This window comes from Giraffa tippelskirchi, chromosome 3, assembly GCF_054371585.1.
Source record: "Giraffa tippelskirchi isolate mGirTip1 chromosome 3, T2T-mGirTip1v1.2.pri, whole genome shotgun sequence".
In the NCBI taxonomy this organism is placed as follows: Eukaryota; Metazoa; Chordata; class Mammalia; order Artiodactyla; family Giraffidae; genus Giraffa; species Giraffa tippelskirchi.
The window spans coordinates 45929446-45949039 of NC_137277.1; the positions used below are offsets into that span (position 1 = coordinate 45929446).

The 19594-nt window shown below is 50.7% G+C and overlaps 1 protein-coding gene across 2 annotated transcripts in view; it reads right to left on the reverse strand.

Moving 5' to 3' along the window:
* ASIC2 (acid sensing ion channel subunit 2) overlaps window positions 1-19594 on the reverse strand; it is a 1220661-nt gene that overhangs the window by 279934 nt on the left and 921133 nt on the right. Inside the window, exon 1 of one of the 2 annotated variants that reach the window (XM_081574826.1) lies at window positions 10675-11388. The exons of the other annotated variant lie outside the window; for it this stretch is intronic. Coding sequence (XP_081430952.1) covers window positions 10675-11388 — 714 coding nt within the window. Of the gene's footprint in view, window positions 1-10674; window positions 11389-19594 lie in introns of those variants that run through there. 2 annotated transcript variants of the gene reach the window in all.

Consider the following 19594-nt stretch of genomic DNA (forward strand, 5'->3'; position numbering starts at 1 on the left):
CAAGCTACATGTTTGTTATGGATTCTTTCATTTTCTTGGTTTTAGGATAGACCCTGATCCAAACCTACCCAGCCTGGTTTACTAGGTGTAATAGAGAGTGTTTTGTACAACAAATGAGGCCTATATTAATTTTCTGTTGCTGTTATAACGAATTACCACAATCTTAGTAGCTTCAAACAGCACAATTTTATTAGCATATCGTTCTAGGTCAGAAGACTAAAATCAAGGTGTCAGCAAGGCCGCATTCCTTCTGGAAGTTCTGGGGGAGAATCTGTTTCCTTGCCTTTCCCAGCTTCTAGAGGCTACTTGCTTTCCTTGGGTTGCGGCCCCTCCCCCCATCTCAAAGTTGTCTGTGTAGTGTCTTCAGATCTCTCTCTGACTCCCTGACCTCAGCTTCCATGGTTATATCTTCTCTGACCCTGACCCTCCTGCTTCTCTGTTACAAGGACCTTTGTGATTACATGGGGCCCACTAGGTGGTCAAGGATAATCTTTTCATCTCAAAGCCCTTAATTTGTTATTCCCTGGTGGTCCAGTGGTTAAGAACCTGCAGTAGTGAAGACTTGGCACAGCCAAAAATAAATATATAAATACAAAAAAATTTTTAATGTCCTTAACTTAATCATGGCTGCAAAGTCCCTTTTGCCATGTAAGGTAACGTATTCATAGGTTCTGGGGATGAGGACCTCTTTGAGGGGCCATTATTCAGCCAACCACATGGTCCTTGCAATTTGGTTTGATTGACACTGGCTCGGTGCACGGCCCCTGTGCAACGCCTGCAGTGATGTGACACTGATGCCAGAATAGCAATGCCCCTGTTATGCACTTCCTCTGGGGTTCACTAGGGAACCCAGTACTCCTCCCCTCGGTACCCTTCCTTGCTGCACTCCAGGATGCCCATTCTGTGTGTTTTCTTACAGACCCAGTGAGTCAGATGTGACTGAGAAAGCCCATGGATGCCTTCTTCTCAGCATTCATGGAGCCCAAGCCTCGCCCCTCAAAGTGTGGTCCATGGACTACCAGCATCTGCATCACCTGGGGGCTTGTCAGAAATGCAAATCTCAAGCTCCATTCCATACCTACCAAATCAGGATCTCTGCCAGGGGCCCAGGAATCTGAGTATGCAAATTTTTAGGAAGCATGGGCCTAGAAGCTTCTCTAGTCATCCATAGCCAATTGGAATATGCCAGAACAAACCTGCCTGGGAAGGAGGGCAGGCCTCTGGGCAGAGATAAAGAAGGAACCCAACACCTCATCTTAGCAGCCAGTTTGAGCACTGATTCTTTTTGGCAAGGCACTCAGAAGTCCGCTGTCTTTTTCTTAAGAAAATCTTTCAGGGCAGACAATATGCCCCCAAGTCCACTCTGGCCAGGAACAAAGTTGCTAGGGAAAGAAGAGGTATACAGGGGCCATATGAGGACTGCATTCAAAGTTTTTGGCTGATTTCTGTTTCTGTGTCAAGTGACCCTGGGCAAGACACTCCCCTCTCTTAAGTTAGGCAATAGAGTGCAATAATCACCCTCCGTTCTTGCAAGGATAAAATGAGATGCTAATGTATATTACACAGTCCTATCCAGGTATGATCACTGGTTTAGTCACTAAGTCGTGTCCGACTCTTGCGACCCCATGGACTGTGTAGTCTGCCAGTTCCTCTGTGCATGGGATTCTCCAGGTGAGAATACTGGAGTGGGTTGTCATTTCCTTCTCCGAGGTACGATCACTAAAACTCTGCTAATTAGAAATGCAGGTTGGACTTGCCTGGTGGTCCACTGGTTAAGAATCCGTCTGCCAATGCAGGGGACATGGGTTCAATCCCTGGTCCAGGAAGATCGCACATGCTTTGCCACAACTAAGCCCCTGCAACCACAACTACTGAGCCTGCGCTCTAGAGCCTGTGCTCCCCAACAAGAGAAGCCTCCGCAGTAAGACTGAGCACCACAACTAGAGAGTAGGTAGCCCCTGCTTGCCACATCTAGAGAAAGCCCACACACAGCAACAAACACCCAGAGAAGCCAAAAAATAGATAAATTTAAAAAACAAACAAACAAAAAATACGTTAAGAAAAGAAATGCAGGTTAATCTAGCCAAAGCTGCTGCTGCTGCTAAGTCGCTTCAGTCGTGTCCAACTCTGTGCGACCCCATAGACGGCAGCCCACCAGGCTCCCCCGTCCCTGGGATTCTCCAGGCAAGAACACTGGAGTGGGTTGCCATTTCCTTCTCCAATGCACGAAAGTGAAAAGTGAAAGTGAAGTCGCTCAGTTGTGTCCGACTCTTCGAGACCCCATGGACTGCAGCCTACCAGGCTCCTCCATCCATGGGATTTTCCAGGCAAGAGTACTGGAGTGAGGTGCCATTGCCTTCTCCGAGCCAAACCTACACAGGGATTTCTTTGTAGGAAAAACTGTGATGTAGGGAAAGGAGGGTTGACTTTGGAATCCTAAGATCAGAGTCCACGTCTGTGACCTTGGGTGAATTACTGAACCTACTCACTTTCTTTATCTGTATCAGGGAAAGAGGAATACTTTCCTGTCTGGTCCATTGTTGGGCTGGAATAAAATAATGAATATAAAAGGACCTGGCAGAGAGCTCAATAAATGTGTGCAGAATCAGAGGAAACAATTTACTAAGCAAATTAATAGTATAAACAATGGTGTCAGGGGAGATATTTGACATGCTCAGGAGAACAAACTTCCCCAGTACGTTCATGGCCTCTATTTGTTTTACCAACAATTCATGTTCCAATTATGTGTGAGTCATTTGTTTGTTCGTTAGCACAGGTCTGAGCTGGAACTCAATTTGGCAATAGCTCCTTAGCCAGGACTTCAAAGTTATCCATGTCCTTGAAAGAGTGAATATGGGAACTTAGTTCAGGTTATGGCTGCCTTAAAACATTCGCATAATTCCTGAGTAAGTTCCCCACCATAGACCTATAATATTTCTATTGGCTGCAAGTCCATCATGGATCCTAGGAATGGCTTTTCCTTCTCAGGGTGGCAGGGCTTGGAAACCAGGATAAATTCCAGGGGCTGTATCAACTTGTAGTGAAAGAAACTTTCAGTGAAGGCTTGACTGTGTGGGACACCTTCTATGGAAAGATTTATTCTCACCAGCATCTTTGAGAGTTGGTATAATGGTGTCATCAAAAAGAATATCAGCTTTCGAGCTAGACTAATCTTCGGTTGAATCTTAACTCTGCTGCCCCTGGGCTATGACTTTGTACCTCTCTGAGCCTCAGTTTCCTCATCTGTAAAATGGGTGCCATAACAGTCATTCAGTTCTGGTGAAATTGATGTGACTTATTTACATAACATGTGCCCTGTACAAATCCTGGTGCTTGCCTAGTGGCTCAGATGGTAAAGGATCCACCTGGAAAGCTGGAGAAGTGGGTTCGATCCTTGGGTCAGAAAGATCCCCTGGAGAAGGGAATGCAACCCACTCCAATATTCTTGCCTGAAGAATTCTAGACAGAGGAGCCTGGTAGGCTACAGTCCATGGAGTCTCAAAGAGTCGGACAAGACTGAGCAACTAACACTTTCATACAAATCCTGGGCTAGAGTCTGTCCCCCTTCTTGTATAATGAGGCACACTCACCTTTGCAGGACAGTTTACTGCAAACAGTGGGTTTGGGCTCATCTTTGTGGCCCAGTGGCTGGCATGCAGTAGATGCTCATTGTGCATTAGTGGACTGAATCTCTGAGTAGCTGATCCTAGCAAATCACTTAGGAGAACCAAAGTAACTGATGTGCAAACCAAATGGTCTGGTTATTCCTCCAGCCCTTCTCAATTGGGCAGACATTTGATTGATGTCTTCATGACCAGCCACAGTGGCCCCCGAATAGCCACTATCAGAATCAGCATGACGTGGGTCCATTTGGATATCTACAGACCTGAGCAGAACTGACATCTGATTCCCCAAACTGATTTCCCCGAAGTCACATAACTGGGGGAAGTCTTTTCATGTTCCTTGTATAAATGTCTATTTAATCACCATCCTGTCTCTAGTACTCCAATAACGTGTACATTTCCCCCCCTTCTTCACCATTTCAGCTCCGCAAAGAAACAAAATGGTTGGCTGAAGAGCTTGGACCATCTGCAGTAGTTAAGCCCTATTTTCCCCTGACTGCCCACTTGGATGGAGAACTTTGCAGCTAAGTCCCATTAGTCATTTGGCTCCTGCTTTCATTTCACAGAGGAAGCTGCAGAGGCCAAAGTCACATAGGCTGGTCAGGGCAGAATAGAGGCTGGATTGGTCTTCCCAGAAAAACCTCTACCCCACTAAACCTGCTCCTTCCTCATCCAGCTATGCAGCTATGCCTTTGTGGTCCTGAGGATTTGGGTTCAAATCCCAGCTTTGCTATCTGCTGGCTCTGCGACTTTCAGCTTGACTACAGAACTGCCCAGAGGGGATTGTCCCCCATCAGCCAAATGGCGATGATTACACAACCTTTTAGGGTGATTGTGAAAATTGAGATGGTGTGAAACGTGCTCAGCTTGGGTCTGGCACATCGCAGCCGCCCGGTACTATTTGCCTTCGTCCTTCACTAGAAATGCTCACTGCAAGTAATATGAACGGAAATAGCTCACATTTATTGAGTCCTTACTGGGCCCAGAAACTCTTCTAAGCACTTGACATGTATTAGCTCGTTTATTCCTCTTTCTCTAAAGGCAAAGGTATCTTTCTCTCCTCCCTGAAGCCATCCATCTTCACAACTATTGGACTGCCTGGCCTAGCACCACTTCAATGGAATTTGCTGATTTTAAACAACATGTTGCTGAAATGATTTCTTGTTTTCTGTGGCTGGCTTGCAGCAGCCAGCCTGCTTCCTGTGACAAAGTGTGATGAAATCAAATGCTGTTGTCTTGGCTTTTAATACAGAGGACCGGTCCAAAATCTGCACTCAGGGTTGACTCCTGCAGATGGCAGGAAGGGGGCGCAGGGTTAGGCAATGGGGGGAAGGGGGCAGGGAAGGCTGGAATTCTCCTGATGGAGTTAGGAAAGGGGGTGACAGCTGGATGGGGGTTGGGACCAGATGAGATCTCCCTCTGTAAGTGTGACAGTCAGCAATGAAAGAAGTCAGAGATTTTGCTACAGAGTTCAAAAACTTAGTTTGGCTTCCAGGTGTTCATCACACCTTTGCATTGTAGTTATTGTTGCTGTTGTTTATCTGCCAAGTGATGTCTAACTCTTTGCAACCCCATGGATTACAGCACACCAGGCTTCCCTGTCCCTCACCATCTCCCAGAATTTGCCCAAATTTGTGTCCATTGAATAGGTTCGTTGTTACTATTCCCCTGACTCATCACATCCAGCCCCAACCCCCAAGCCCTGTGCATAGCTTTGAGCTACACTCAGCTCTAGAAAGGATCTTATCCAATCTTATCCTTTCATGTCTCTGTTCTCTCCATTTGCACAAGGTGCCCCCTCTCCATGAAGCCCTGTTTCTCTCTTTCTCTACCTTGGAACTCCTATTTACCCCTCCAGACTCAGCTCAGACATCACCTCCTTCCAGAAGCCCATAGAGATCCCTAGTCTGCTCTGGGTACTCCTTCTGAGCCCACGCAGCACCTCTGGACTCCTGGCATCTGTTACTGTTATCTCTTTCCTCAACAACACCGCAGGTTCACGGAGGACACATCCCATGCCTTATTTAACGTTACATCTCCAGCAGCTAGTTCAGAGCATGACATACAGTTGACACTTAGTACACACTGGGTGTTGGAATGAATGAACCAGGAAATGAGCACATCGCCACTCAGGTAAGTGCTCCTGATAAGAGATGATAATGATATTGATCATAATTATTAACTGCTACCATGAGATACAAAGACTGCGCCTATCTCTTTATCAAATTATAACAACAGCTCTTGAATACTGAGCACCTATTCTGTTCAGGCAGGGGCCGGTCACTGCATATGTATTATCTTCTTCCCAGCTCTCAGGGGCTTAGCAAGGGAAGCACACAGTTAAAAAGGGACAGAGCCAAAGCCTTAAACTGGGGTCTGCCTGGACGCTTCCCCTGACCCTTGCCTCCTCCCAGAGAACATCACTGTTCTTATCATTGGACCCTGACTGGCCTCTGTCTGCACCTGTTCCCAGACCCTCAGTTCCTCCTCCGAGGCCCCATGCCCATGGAGCCTGGCCTCATTGTTCTGCATCCTGTCCAATTACTGGGGAAGGCTGGTCTCCCCGCCCCCAGGAAAGCGCAGAGCGGCCAGAGTGTTCAGAGCCCGAAGTCCACGGCAGATGCCGGGGAAATCACACGGACATTCGGACATTCGGAAGCGGAGCTGCTTTGTCTGACCGCTGAGTGATTAACCCTTTCGTAGCTGTGACAAACATACAGAGGAGCTGCACGTAACCACATCCTGAATGGCCTGCTGACTAAAACCCGACAGACACCCCCCACAACCCTCTGATCTCCCCTGTCGAGCTTATTTCTGGAGCCTGAGGCCAACGGGATGGAATGAGATTTTGGGAGCACATCTCCCCACTGGTCCCCCCCAGAAGCTCATCCCTCACCTGGGCCACTTAGGCCTTGGGAACCTCAAGTACCTTGGCATCCTCACTCTCTCTCTCTGCTCCCCAAAGTAATAAATGCCCCCAAATTGGGCATTTCCTCATTAGTAAGGCATTCCACTGGTATTCCCTGGAGAAATTAACCCAGGAATCCTGGAGAATAATGAGAAGTATTGGGGTTACCTGGGGGAAGGTCTTCACTCGCCAGACCATGCCTGAGTGCTTAATATGCATATCAGGGTCTGTGTTGGGGGCTGGAGACGTCAGAGAAATCACATCTGATTCTTACTCGAGTCTGGAGTGGTGTGTGTGGGGGGAAGTGTGGTGACATGCATGCATGTGAGGATTGACACCTAAATGGGAGGTAGAGGGCAAAAAAGAGGAAGGTATCAGTTGTTTGGTGAGGAGCGGAGGTGGTGGGTGGTCAGACAAGGCTTCAAAAGAGAGGAAACCCCAGGGCTGGAGGCTGAAGAATGACTGGGCATCCCCAGGCAGACAGAGCAGCTGGGTGTGGTGAAGGCGCACTTATGGTAGCAGAGGAAGCAGTCCAGCTGTTGTCAGCCGTTCGGCAGAGCATGTGGTATCAGAGAGTGCGTGGCCAGAGATAAGGCAGGGCCCAGGTTCAGGGGCTGAGGAACCAGGACCTAGGACAGGTGAGTCACTGAAGGGTTTGAAGAAATGGGATGCTATGCTCTGAGTGGAACTTTAGAAAGACTGCTCTGACTATAGTGCCAAGGGTGGATGCAGAGGGCAGGGAGCATAAGCTGGAGGCCAGAGACCATGAGGAGGCTGAAGCCCTTTAAAGGAGGCATTTTTTTTTTTAATAAATTTATTTATTTTAGTTGGGGGCTAATTACTTCACAATATTGTAATAGTTTTTGCCATACATTGACATGAATCAGCCTAAAGGAGGCATTTTTATGGGGACTCAGCACAGTCTGAAGAGTGCCCATCTCACACATACCTGCGTGCATGCTCATTCATTCAGTTGTATCCATCTCTGCGACCCCATGGACTGTAGCCCACCAGACTTCTCTGTCCATGGAGTTCTCCAGGCAAGAATACTGGAATGGGTTGCCATGCCCTCCTCCAGGGGATCTTCCCCACCCAAGGACTGAACCCACATCTCCTGCACTGGCAGGTGGATTCTTTACCATTGAGCCACCTGGGAAGCCCATAATCACAAACAGAGAATGTGGTGTATGTACTATTGTTACCACCACTAGCTGGGGTAGGAAACTAAAGAACAGAGAGATTAAGTCACCTGTCCAAGGGCACACAGCAAGTGGTCGTCTCAGGATTTGAGCCATCAGTTCAGCCTGAGAGTTCACGCTCTTAACCACTACACTATAGTGTTCCTTCATCAAAGCCGACCAAGGCTTGGGGCAGGGTAGAGTGGTTAAAGAAAGGATTCCTTAATGGGCCCACCCACAGTATATTAAGGGCTCCCCTGAAATAGCTTCTGGCCTCCATGGATAGAGGGGCGCAATCTTTAATCCTGAGGCCCTGGGGAAAAAACTACAGCATGAAATGTGAAGGTGCTGGAAACTCCCAGGACAGTGCCATGATATGAAGCCACTAGGGGTCACTTGAGTCCCCAGGAACACATACTGGAGGTATGGAAGTAGAACTTTGGTTTAAGTGGTTGTGGGCCTGCATGGGTGGTCACAGAAGGGTGTGCCCCATTGAGAAGAACCCAATTTTCATCAACTCAGGGACATTCCTGCCAGGGAGGCTGAGGTCAGATGACTCCTGCAGGCAGTAGGTGCTCTGTAGACCCCTACCAGGTGGCCAAGGCTATAACCCCCCTGCGGGGAGCTAGTTTTCACTCTTTCAGCCATGCTCCCAGAAGGGACAGGATTTGGAGGTGGCTGAGGGCTAGATTCCTATCCAGGGATCATCCTCTGATAGAAGAAAGGCCCAGGGTCAGAGAGGAAGGTTCCATGTGGCTTCTGTGTGTGCATCTGGTGGTATATAAAGTTGGACTTTGAGCTTGCTGACTCTGGGCTTTGGACAGCATTTTAGCACCTCTGATCCCTCATCTTAACATGGGAATAAAACTCTGCCAAAGCACGGTTGTGGTAAATATCAAAAGTGAATCCTGGTGGTTAGCCCATGAGCCACACTTTGGAAAGCCATCATCAGATGTGCTGGGTTTTCCAGGTGTTGTATAGCTTGGAACTGGAGCGCTGATACTTGAACGTAACAGTGAACTTCAGTCTAACTCTAGGGGCTGCGAGCTAGTGGTCAGCCAAAGAACACAATAAGCTCCTACATACAAACAAGTTATGTTCCAAGAACACGTTCATGCGTCCAATTTGTAAGGCCAACAAAGTCAGCCTAGGTGCCCAACTAACTATAATTGGCTATATAGTGCTGTACTGTAACAGGTTTATAATATTTTTCACACAAATAATACATAAAAAAACAGACAAAAAATAAAGAAAACATTTTTCATCTTATAGCACAGTACCCTGAAAAGTACAATAGTACCAACTACATCACCGCTACTTTTATGCTTATTTCCAGACATCCTGGGCTTGAAATAAAGATACTGTACTACTGTCTTTTATACAATACTGGACAGTAAAGTACAAAAGCACAGCCACTTGGAGAGGATGCACGCATGTGACAATGTACTTCAGACACATGAACTGACTTATGTGATTGGACATGCAAAGGTAGGTTCGCATCTTTGAAAGTTCGCAACCCGAAGGTTCGTACGTAAGGGACTTATTGTAAACAATAAAGGATCATGACCTTCCTTCCTCTATCTTTGTTAGATGGAACTCAGAATTGTATTTGAAGTCTGGGCGAAGTCACTTAGAAACATATGTTAACAGCACCTCCTGCTTGCTAAGCCGGGGGAACCACGAAGTAGGTATTCTTTTAAAGCAAGCTGAAAAGCTCAGGAAACAAGGGATATTTTGGAAGTGGATAATTCACAGCTACCGTAAACACAGGCTTAAAGCAAAACAAAGAGAATAAGACTGAAGCCAGGGTCACCATCCTAGACCAGGACTGGGCCAATCAGCCGATCAGAGGCCTGGCCTGATGTGCATCTGTGCCAACACCTGTTGGAACCAAAGCATCTCTTTACTATCCTAAAAAAAGCACTGCCAGAGATGAGATGGTCAGGGAGAATGCCTAGAGCTGGTAAAATCACCATCAGAACATTATGAACAAACTACACACACCAACATTCCCGGCACTGGTGGCAAAGCCCAACCCCCCTGAAGGGGCATTTACACACGAATGGCTGGACAGGCTGGTGCCACGCTGAGGCTTGGCACCACAACCCCTCCTAGGCAGACCGCACAAGGCAGATACCGTCTGTCTGACAGCTGCCATATCCAGACCCCAGCATGGGAGAACCAGCACAACAAAACGTTTACAAACCCTAAGCACAGCTTCAATATCTCTGCCATGCTGCTTTCCCCACTGCAGCGCGTTGGCTCCCCTAGAGGGACAGACCCATTCTCACACCTCGTGGGGTCAAGGGGCCCAACGGCGCCCACCACGGCTCCATTTCCAGATGGCTTACGACACAAGCTGGTTTAAAAAGTATCAGAAGGGGCTGCTGCCTCTCCCACCAAACTAGGTAAAGCTTCATCCTTGGCTGGTATTCTGGGGGTTTCCTCCAAAGTCTCCCAAGTTGGAAGTGTTTGGGAACTCTCCAGCCATAAGCTACTTAGAGTCCCCAGTGTGCTTACGGGCTCTACCTGATTCTCGCCCATATTTAAAGAGCTTCCTATTGAGTTTCCCAAAGACAACAAGCTCACACTTCAGACAGGCTTCTCTGTCTTCCCATCCCTTCACCCCAGACACAGAGTAGCTATGTGGAGTCCTGTGGACCTGGGAGGGTGGGGGTGAGGCCTGGAAGAAGGGGGGCTGGTACTCCCAGAGGGGGTTTGAGTGCCAAGAGAGAGGCCGGAACAAAGGAGCCAGATGACTCCTCCTGCAGTGACGTCCGAGTTCCCACAACCTGGAGAAGATGCGGGGGACCTAAGATTGGGTTCTGCTCGGGGGCCGCTTGGGCTGATGTCACCTCCAGGGGCCTGGGGTCCAGCCCCGGGGGGCCGGGGAAGAGCAGCCAGTTCCCGGGGGTGAGGAGAATGGGGGAGCAGAGGGAGAAGGTTCGCGCAGAGGGCCACTCACGGAGGAGAAGTTGTGTGGGCCGCAGAGCTCGCCGCGGTACTTGCAGGAGAGCAGCATGTCCTCGAGCTGGTGGCCCAGGCGGTCCATGAAGGCGGCGCTGATGCCCTCGAAGTGGCGGGGAGGCAGGAAGAGGCGGAAGTCGGCCAGCTTGCGGAACCACTGGCGGCGCGGCTCGTCCCCCCGCAGCAGCTCGCTGACCAGCGGGCGCGCCGTGCGGTTGGGCAGCAGCAGCCCGAGCCAGTGGCCGGCGTAGTAGAGGTCCCCCTTGGAGAGGCGCGGGAAGCGCAGCGGGTTGTTGTTGCACACGGTGACGGCGGGGAAGGGCAGCTGGCGGCTCCACTCGCGGTGCACACGCGTGTGCGACGGGAAGCTGAGCCAGTAGAGCAGGCGGTTCGAGGACCAGGACAGCAGCAAGCCGAGGGACGTGCAGAAGGCCAGCACCCAGAGCGCCCGCCGCTGGAAGGAGCCCCCAGGCGCCGCGCGCCCCGCGCACATGTGCCGCAGCCCGTGCAGTTTAGCGCGGCTCAGCGACGGCCGCCCCCTGCGGGCGCCCTCCGACCCCTGCAGCGCCCGCTCGCGCTCGCCGCCCCGGCCGCCCCCGGGCTGCCCGGCCGCCGCCACTGCCGCGGGCGCCGGTTCCTCGCGGGCCATGCGGAAGCGTCCCGGGCCGGTGAGTGCGGCCGCGGGCCGCCCGGCTTCGCCGCTCCGGCTCATTCATTCAGCCCGCGGCTGGCGGCAGCGGCGGCGGCCCCGGCCGGGCGGAGCCGCCATGGAAGTCCGCAGCAGCGGTGGAAGCAGCAGCGGCAGCCGCCGCGCGCAGCCCGCGCCAGGGAAGCGTGCGCCCGAAAGGAGCTCCGGTGGCGCGGCATGCCCGCCCGGCGCCGCCACCGCCGCCTCCGCGGGCGTCCGCCCGGGACCGAGCCCGCCTCGGCCCGCCGCCCCTGGCACTGGCCTTCCCGAGCGCCTCCCAGGCTCTCCTGGCTCCGAGTCCTCCTGAGGATGCCCGACACCGGCCACTACCTTTGGAGCGGCCCCGCTGGGCGCCGCCTCTCCGGTCCCTGGGTGCTGCGCCCGCGTCCCCTTGTCCTGGACCTCGAGGGACCCTGAGCTGAGTCCCTCCGGGCTCCGCCTAACCCCAGCTTTTACGCTGGTCCCGGGAGAGCAGCCACTCGGCCACCATGCCTGATTCGGACATCCCCAAGGGCCGCTCGCCGGTGGCCCGCGGTGCTGGGACACCGCGGGGAGAAGGTGCCGGGGGACGAGCGCCCCCAGAGGCGCGCGGCCGCTTCTGGCTGGGCGGGTGGGGTGGGTGTGTACCGGGGTGAGCGGTCGCCCTGATGGCCCTCTTTCCCTTTCCTCCGGGACCCTTCTAACTGCTCCTCTGGCTGCGCTCGGTGGAGACCTGCTAAGGCTCCCCCGAGTCCTGCGCCTCCCGCGTCCTGCGTTGCAATGTGACCGCCCTCGCCCGGGGCTGGGGGCGTCTCAGGGTCCCGCCGGAGGCTGCCGGCCGACGGGCTCCTTCAAGGCTGCTGGCCAGAGGGAAGTGTAGCTTCTCCCCTCCGCACGGCTCTGCGAAGTGCCTCGAATCTCCAGAAAAGCTCGATCTCGCCGTCCCGCTCCTCGTCTTTCTCTTGCCCCGGTGCTCCAGGAGCTGGGGACTGCGGAGCCCCGGCTACTCCTCTCGGGAGTGACCCGGACTCGCTGCTCCGCGCGGGCTGCTCCCGGCTCCTCCCGAGACTGTCAGCCCCGCGGTGGCGGCCGCGCGGGTTGCGCTCGCCTCCCGCCTGCCCGGCCCTCCTCGGGGCCCCCGGGCGAACTTGGGCAGGGGCCGCGCGACGCTGGCGCAGCTGGGTTTCCAGCACCTGCTCCTCGGCTCGCCGACCCCGCGGCTCCGGGCAGGCGGGCGGGGCGGCGGCGGCGAGCGCCGTGAGCTCCCGAAGACGCGGTGCTGACGCGCGCGGCTCCTCCTCGCTGCATTTTAATTCCTGGCCACTGTGGCCGCTGCACACCGAGCGGGAAGCCTCTTGCCAGAGCCGGCCGGGTGGGCGATGCGCTGCACAGATGTGCCGGGTTGTGCGGGGCTGGCGGGAGAGACATGGAGTAGCAACATTGCGTGTCTGTGGGCCGTGTGTGGATGAGTGTGAGGCCACATCTCACTGTGTTGGGTGGGCTGTTGAGAACCCGAAGCCACTGTCTAATGTGGGCCTTTGAGCAAGTGTGTGAGTGGGGCGTCAGGCGCTGAGTGTGGGTTGGATGTGCGTGTGTACGTGTGAACGGGCATCTCGGTGTATCTGGTGGATGTGGGTTTACTTTTGCAGATGCTGTACTGTGGCTATTTGAGTATGTGTGTTGTGTGTAGGATAGAGGGATGGTGTGTATGCTCTACTTGGGTGGACCGTTTGCATTTAGCGGGTGGTGGGTGCCAACAAGTGTGTTGATGTGTGGGTGGCTATCGGCAGCTTCTGGATGTAGTGTGTAGTTGGTGTTTTGCATGTGTGCGGTGTGTAGATGAATATGTGTGTTGAGCTCCTGGGAGCAGTCCCTGGGTCTCTGGCAGATTAGGCCCAGCGAGGGCAGCCCTGCCTTTTAGGAACTTCCGGTGTCCCCTCTTAGCCACTTCCCTGCGGGGCGGGGGGGGGGGGTCTGCTGCTCACCCCTGACCGCAGTCCACCAAGCACAGCCTCCCTGGGTGGGCAGAAGGGAGGAGAGTGACTTCCGTGGACCGGAGACTCCACTTCTGCCATTCTCACAGCTGGGTTCCTACAGCTGTTTGGCTGATGATATCTTTCTTCCCTCCTGGACAGGTTCAAGGTCTTCCACTAACCCCTGGGCCCTTTTGGACACTTTCATTCAGCTTTTTAATTAATTAGTTAAAGTCTTCATTGATATGTTACAATTTTGCTTCTGTTTTATGTTTTGGTGGGGATTTTTGGCCCTGAGTCATGTGGGCTCTCAGCTCCCCGACCAGGAATCTAACCTTTACTCCCTACATTGGAAGGTGAAGGCTTAACCACTGGACTGCCAGGGAAGTCCCTAGCTTTTTCAAATGTTCTGCCTTGGCGTGTCTCATTCACTTGGGGAAGAAGCTCCTGAAGTTGGGTTTTGCTAAAATTCTGCTGTGGATTCGGTTCCTTGAAGACATTTGTTGCTGGCTTTGGGGGAAGGTTCCGAATCTGCCAGTTTTGGGGGCCTCTGACAGAGGCTCACTTACCAGTGCTTCAGTCGTGTCCCAGCAGTCCTGGGAGGGGGGGGCCACAGTGACACATATCCTGGCCAGGGTGGGGGGAGCTTGTGAGTTCAGTGGAATGACTGATGAAGCAGCCCGACATCTCCCAGCGTCATAGCCCTGGTGTGGCACAAAGCTCTGTCCTGTAGAAACCTTTGAGACCTTTTACTTTTCTGATTTGTTCAGCTGTTATGGGCTTTTTCTTTCCTGTTTGTTTTTTGTTTTTCGGTTTTTTCCCTTGAAATGTACACATGCAGTTTCTGGTTGCCTGAGTGTCTTCTCTGCCATAGCTTCTCCTGTTAATTCTCCAGATGGATCACTTCTTCACAGAGAGGAAGGGTATCCTGCATGGGCCCCAGGGCTCTAGGCACAGAAATCAAGAGGCAGACACAGGGATGGCTGGTGATCCCAAGTGATCACGTGCTTTCTTTTTGGCACATGGATGCAGTGCATTTCCTACACTGCCTGAAATCCCCCCTACCCTCTTCTTGACCAATACTTGGACCAGCTCTGTGAAGTTCTGCCCTTTCCTCAAATCCCAGCTGAAACATTGCCTCCTAGGTAACTGGATTGTTATCCCCATCATGGCCTTTGTATAGCACCTCGTCATTGTGTGTGTCCAGACTTTCCTTCTGGACGTGAGCCCTTTGAGGACAGAGACCACATCTCATTCACATTTTTGCCTCTATCTCTTAGCAGAGTGCCCTGGCAGCTAGATGAAACACATCAAAATTGGGAAGAGGAGCAGGGAACTAAGATTTCCTGAATATTTCTATGTGCCAGGCAACTGAATCAGACACGTTTAATTTCTCATTCCCACCTTGCGGGGGTGTGTGTGTGTGTGTGTGTGTGGTATTTTTACCCTCTTTTTACAACTGTTGAACCAAGGGCATGGAGAGCAGGAATTGAACTCAGCTCTAACTCATTCCAAAGTCTAAGCTTTTTCTTTTGCATCCTGCTTCTTTCAAAAGCATGAAAAAAATAACCATATAATAAATGTAGGTCTTCCTAATCACTAAGACTTGTTCCAAGTGACTTACGTTAAAAACCAGTGTCAGGACTTCCCTGGTGGTCCAGTGGCTAAGACTCCGAGCTCCCAACGTGGGGGGTCCGGATTTGATCCCTGGTCAGGAAACGAGATCCCACATGTCCACAAGTAAAGAGTTCACATACTGCCACTAAAGACACCGCCTGCATGCCACAAATAAGACCTGGTGCAGCCAGATAAATAAAGAGTAAACCAAACTAGGCTTCCCAGGTGGCGCAGTGGTAAACATATTATCATATGTGAAACAGAACACCATTCCATGTTCGATGCATGAGACAAAGGCTCAGGGCCGGGGCAATGGGATGACCCAGAGGGATGGGATGGGGAGGGAGGTGGGTGGGGGGTCCAGGAAGGGGAACACATGTAAACCCATGGCTGATTCATGTCAATGTATGGCAAAAACCACTACAATATTGTAAAGTAATTAGACCCCAACTAAAATAAATAAATTTATAAAAAAAAAAAAAGAATCTGCCTGCCAATGCAGGAGATGCAAGAGATCTGGGTTTGATCCCTGGGTCGGTAAGATCCCCTGGAGAAGGAAATGGCAACCCACTCCAATATTCTTGCCTGGAGAATCCCAGGGACAAAGGAGCCTGGTGGGCTGCCGTCTATGGGGTCGCACAGAGTTGGACACGACTGAAGCGACTTAGCAGCAGCAGCAGCCAGTATTCTTGCCTGAAAAATTCCATGGAGACAGGAACTTTGGTGGGCTACAATCCATGGGGTTGCAAGGAGTCGGACAAGACTGAGCACCACCACTGAAAGCAAATTAAAAAAATGACAGGAAAAGAAAAAGTGTCATAAACATTCTAAATGTTTAACCCTCAAAATAATCCGTTGAGGCAAATATGAATACTGTTATTTTCTCTACTCCAAAGGAGAGGAGAGTTTGAGTTACTCACTCTAAGCCACACAGCTTAAGCAGGAGAGCAGCCTTTCAGTGCAGGCAGCCTGGCTCCGGCCCCCGCCCTCTCAAACCCTGCCCCATGGCATCTGTGCTGTCAGAGCTACACTGACATGGCAGCTCACGTGAATCAGGCAAGCTCTCTTGGCTGAGAAAACAAATTCACAAGGCAGTTCCTGAACTGCCCCATGCGACCTATCTATCAAGAAGTTCACATTTAGCATTGCGATTTCCCAATCATAAGCTTTTAAGAAAATTTCCCTTTTCCTGTTTATCTATAAAACATCTGTCGCTCCACACCTGGCTTCCTGGCCTTCGGTGTGACCTTTGGGCGACAGCCAGCCAGCCCGCATTCTGGTGGGTGACCACCGCTGCCAATTATCAGCTCTTTCTCCCACGAAATATTGAAGTCAATATGATTTTCTGTTTTTATAAAACTGTTGTAGGAGCTGACAGTTGTGGGCTTGATCAGGCTTCACTGGAGCCCTTGACATTCCTGCTTATCCCCAATCCCTACTACTCAGGGGCATGATTATTGGAACGTATCATGTTGTTGTTCAGTCACACAGTTGTGTTCGAGCTTTTGTGATCCCATGGACTGCAGTACTCCAGGCCTCCCTGTCCCTCACCATTTTCCAAAGTTTGCATCAGTGATGCCATGTCATTACATTGGTGTCCACTGTATATCCATTGCATTGGTGATGCCATCCAGGCATTATGTCCATTGCATCGGTGATGCCATCCAGGCCTCTCATCCTCTGATGCCCTCTTGTCCTTCTGCCCTCAATCTTTCCCAGCATCAGGGACTTTCCCAGTGAGTCAGCTGTTCACATCAGGTGTGCTCCAGTATTTTGGAATGTACCGTAGACACCACCTCACCTGGCTCTTCGGAATCCTTGCTACACATCCCATCAGTGACAGTCCACTGGTAACCGACTGTATTCCAAAACATCTGGCAGTGTTTAAAGCTCCCTTTTGTCACATTGGAATCAGTCTCTTTGCAAATGTCTCCTAACTTTTCCCTGGGGAGCCACACAAAATAAGTTTGATCTTTCTTTCACATGGGAACCCTTCAAAATACTTTATAAAATCGAAGTACATCAGTGGTGAAAGGGGCGCTAGCTGTCAGCCTTCTAGCCAAATCAAGACAGTTTTTTCTTCTCCAGGTTAAATGTCATCAGTTCCTTTATCTGTTTCTCCTGCATTTTCTGCTCTTGGGATGGGATCGTGGATGTTGATGTCTTTAAAATGGTCCCATACCCATTGGTATGAACCCACCAAGCTCTTTACTTCGGACCTGATCCTTCCAGAACCTGATCTTCCTTCTGATGGTTGTGGGTTCTTTTCCAACCCCATCACCACCTCTGGGATTAAGTGGAGGTAGTGGGTGGGAAGAGGGAAGTGTGGACACTAACAATGTGTTCTTGGTGGCTCTGCTTAAGATGCCAAGTGCATTTTCTTTTAGGACTCCTGGTGGTGAGCTGACACTGCTTCTCATCCTAGAGTTCATTGCTGCTACGGGGCAGGTGGGCCTCTGTGGGTCTATCTGTGAACTTAAATAGCTCGCCTTTTCTTCATTCTTTCTCTTTGTCTTTCTTTTTCTGACCCTGTACTGCCCTGGGGTCCCTATCGCTCTGCCTCTCTCTCTCCTCCCTTCTCTTTTTTTTTTCCTTTTCCTTCCTTTCTTCTCTTCCCAACCTCTGCCTGAAGCCTTGGGGTCCCCTCTGATTCTTAGCTCATGTAACTGATGACCTCTGGGTGCACTGAGGTGGCTACAGTGTCACAAGACCACAGCCAGTGTCCACTGGTCATGATGGGGGCTCCAGAGCTGCTAGAAAGGGCGAGGAGAACTTCACCAGGGTTTTGATCACTGGGCACCTCATTCCCCCATCCTTCCCAGCCTCCCTGCGTGGGGCTGGCACTGGAGTTGCTGTTCCATCTCACTTTGCACGTGCTTCAGCATCTCCACTGCTTCTCCCACTCACTCTATAGCTTTCTTATATTATACTTGGCCCCTCCTAGTACTTTCTTCTTCCAGGCTCTTTCTTAGATTTCTCTGATTTTTTTCTTTTGGGGGGGCAGTTTTTGGTCATCCTCATTTTACTGGAGTTCAAGCTCTCAGCTGCTCATCTTTCACCAGCAGTAAATCCTAGGGGTCAGAGGGCAAACAAGGGCACACAGCCATCAGAAGAAAGATGGGGCCTGGAAGGACCAGGTCCAGAGTAGAGGGCTGGTAAGTTCATGCTCTGCTGAACCACTGTGCTCCAGGGTGAAAGAAAATCCTGAAAGATGGGAATACGTAATGTAACCTGATATCTAATTGAACCCCTTCACTCTGGAGGGCGGGGGCAGCATGATGAAGCAGAGGTCCAGAGAGGGGAATGGCTCGTATAAATCACACAGATGGATGCTGAGAAACACACAACCAGAACCCAGATTCCAGCTTCTGGTTTATTCTCTGCTTACCCTATGGAATGGGCTTCCCTGGTAACTCAGCTGGTAAAGAATCCTCCTGCAAGGCAGGAGAACCCGGTTCAATTCCCAGGTTGGGAAGATCCCCTGGAGAAAGGATAGGCTACCCACTGCAGTATACTTGGGCTTCCCTGGTGGCTCAGACAGTAAAGAATTTGCCTGCAATGTGGGGGACCTAGTTTAGATCCCTGGGTTGGGAAGAACTCCCAAAGGAGGGGATGGCAATCCATCCCCTCATCCAGTATTCCTTCCTGGAGAATCCCCATGCACAGAGGTGCCTGGTGAGCGACAGTCCATGGGTTGCAAAGAGTCAGAATAAATTTTCTACAATCCATTTTGAAACCAGCAAAGTATTCACATGGTCAAAAAGGACAAAAGAGTAAAGAATTTAGTAAAAAAGTCTCTCTACCCCTCGCCTTCCTGGCCACCATCTTTCCTCCCTGAAGGCCACTAATGCTATCAATTTGTTGTATAATTTATTAGTGATACTTATGAATATACATATGTGTGCATAATCGCCATATGTCTCCCTTTTCTCACGCAAATGGTTGCATTCTGTGAATACCATTTACTAGAGTAATTGTATTCTATGTTCTTCACACCTTTTTTTCTCTGTGTTTGCAGTTATTTTATGGTTGCCTTCCTCTGGCATTTCATTCCAACTTCTGTTATTTTCCTCAACTTCTCATTTCACGTTGTCCTGCTCTTCCATCCAAAAATGACAGTGGGTCCTATTGCAAGGTGGTACACAGAGCTTGCTGTTTTATTATCAGATTTTCTGTTAACTCTTTGTTAGATATGCTGACAGATGAAAGCCCTCATGTGGATAATCTCAAACAGCAGGCGGTGCAAAAATATTTCCATTTGCCTCTGAACTGTAGTAGATGATGCATTTGCAAAGGATTTAATTTTCTAGTCATATTTTCTTTAAACTAATTATAACACACACACACACACACAGAGGCAAAATTGAGTGTCCTGAGCACACAGCTCGTGTTGGTTTGGGAAAGTGGTCCAAACATGCATTGGTAGGCAGAGAAAGCCAGTTTTGGATTCAAAAACTTCTGTGACTAATATAGAGAGCAGGTAAGACACACCCTTGAGAGAAATAGAGGGTGTCAGTGCCAAAAGTGATCTCAATGAGCATGCAGTTACTCTTGGAAGAGGAAATTGATAAAGTTTAGTGACTTGCCCTGGTCACAGGGAAATTGATCTTATGATGGTGATGATGTTGGTGATGGTGATGATGATGGTGATGGTGGTGATG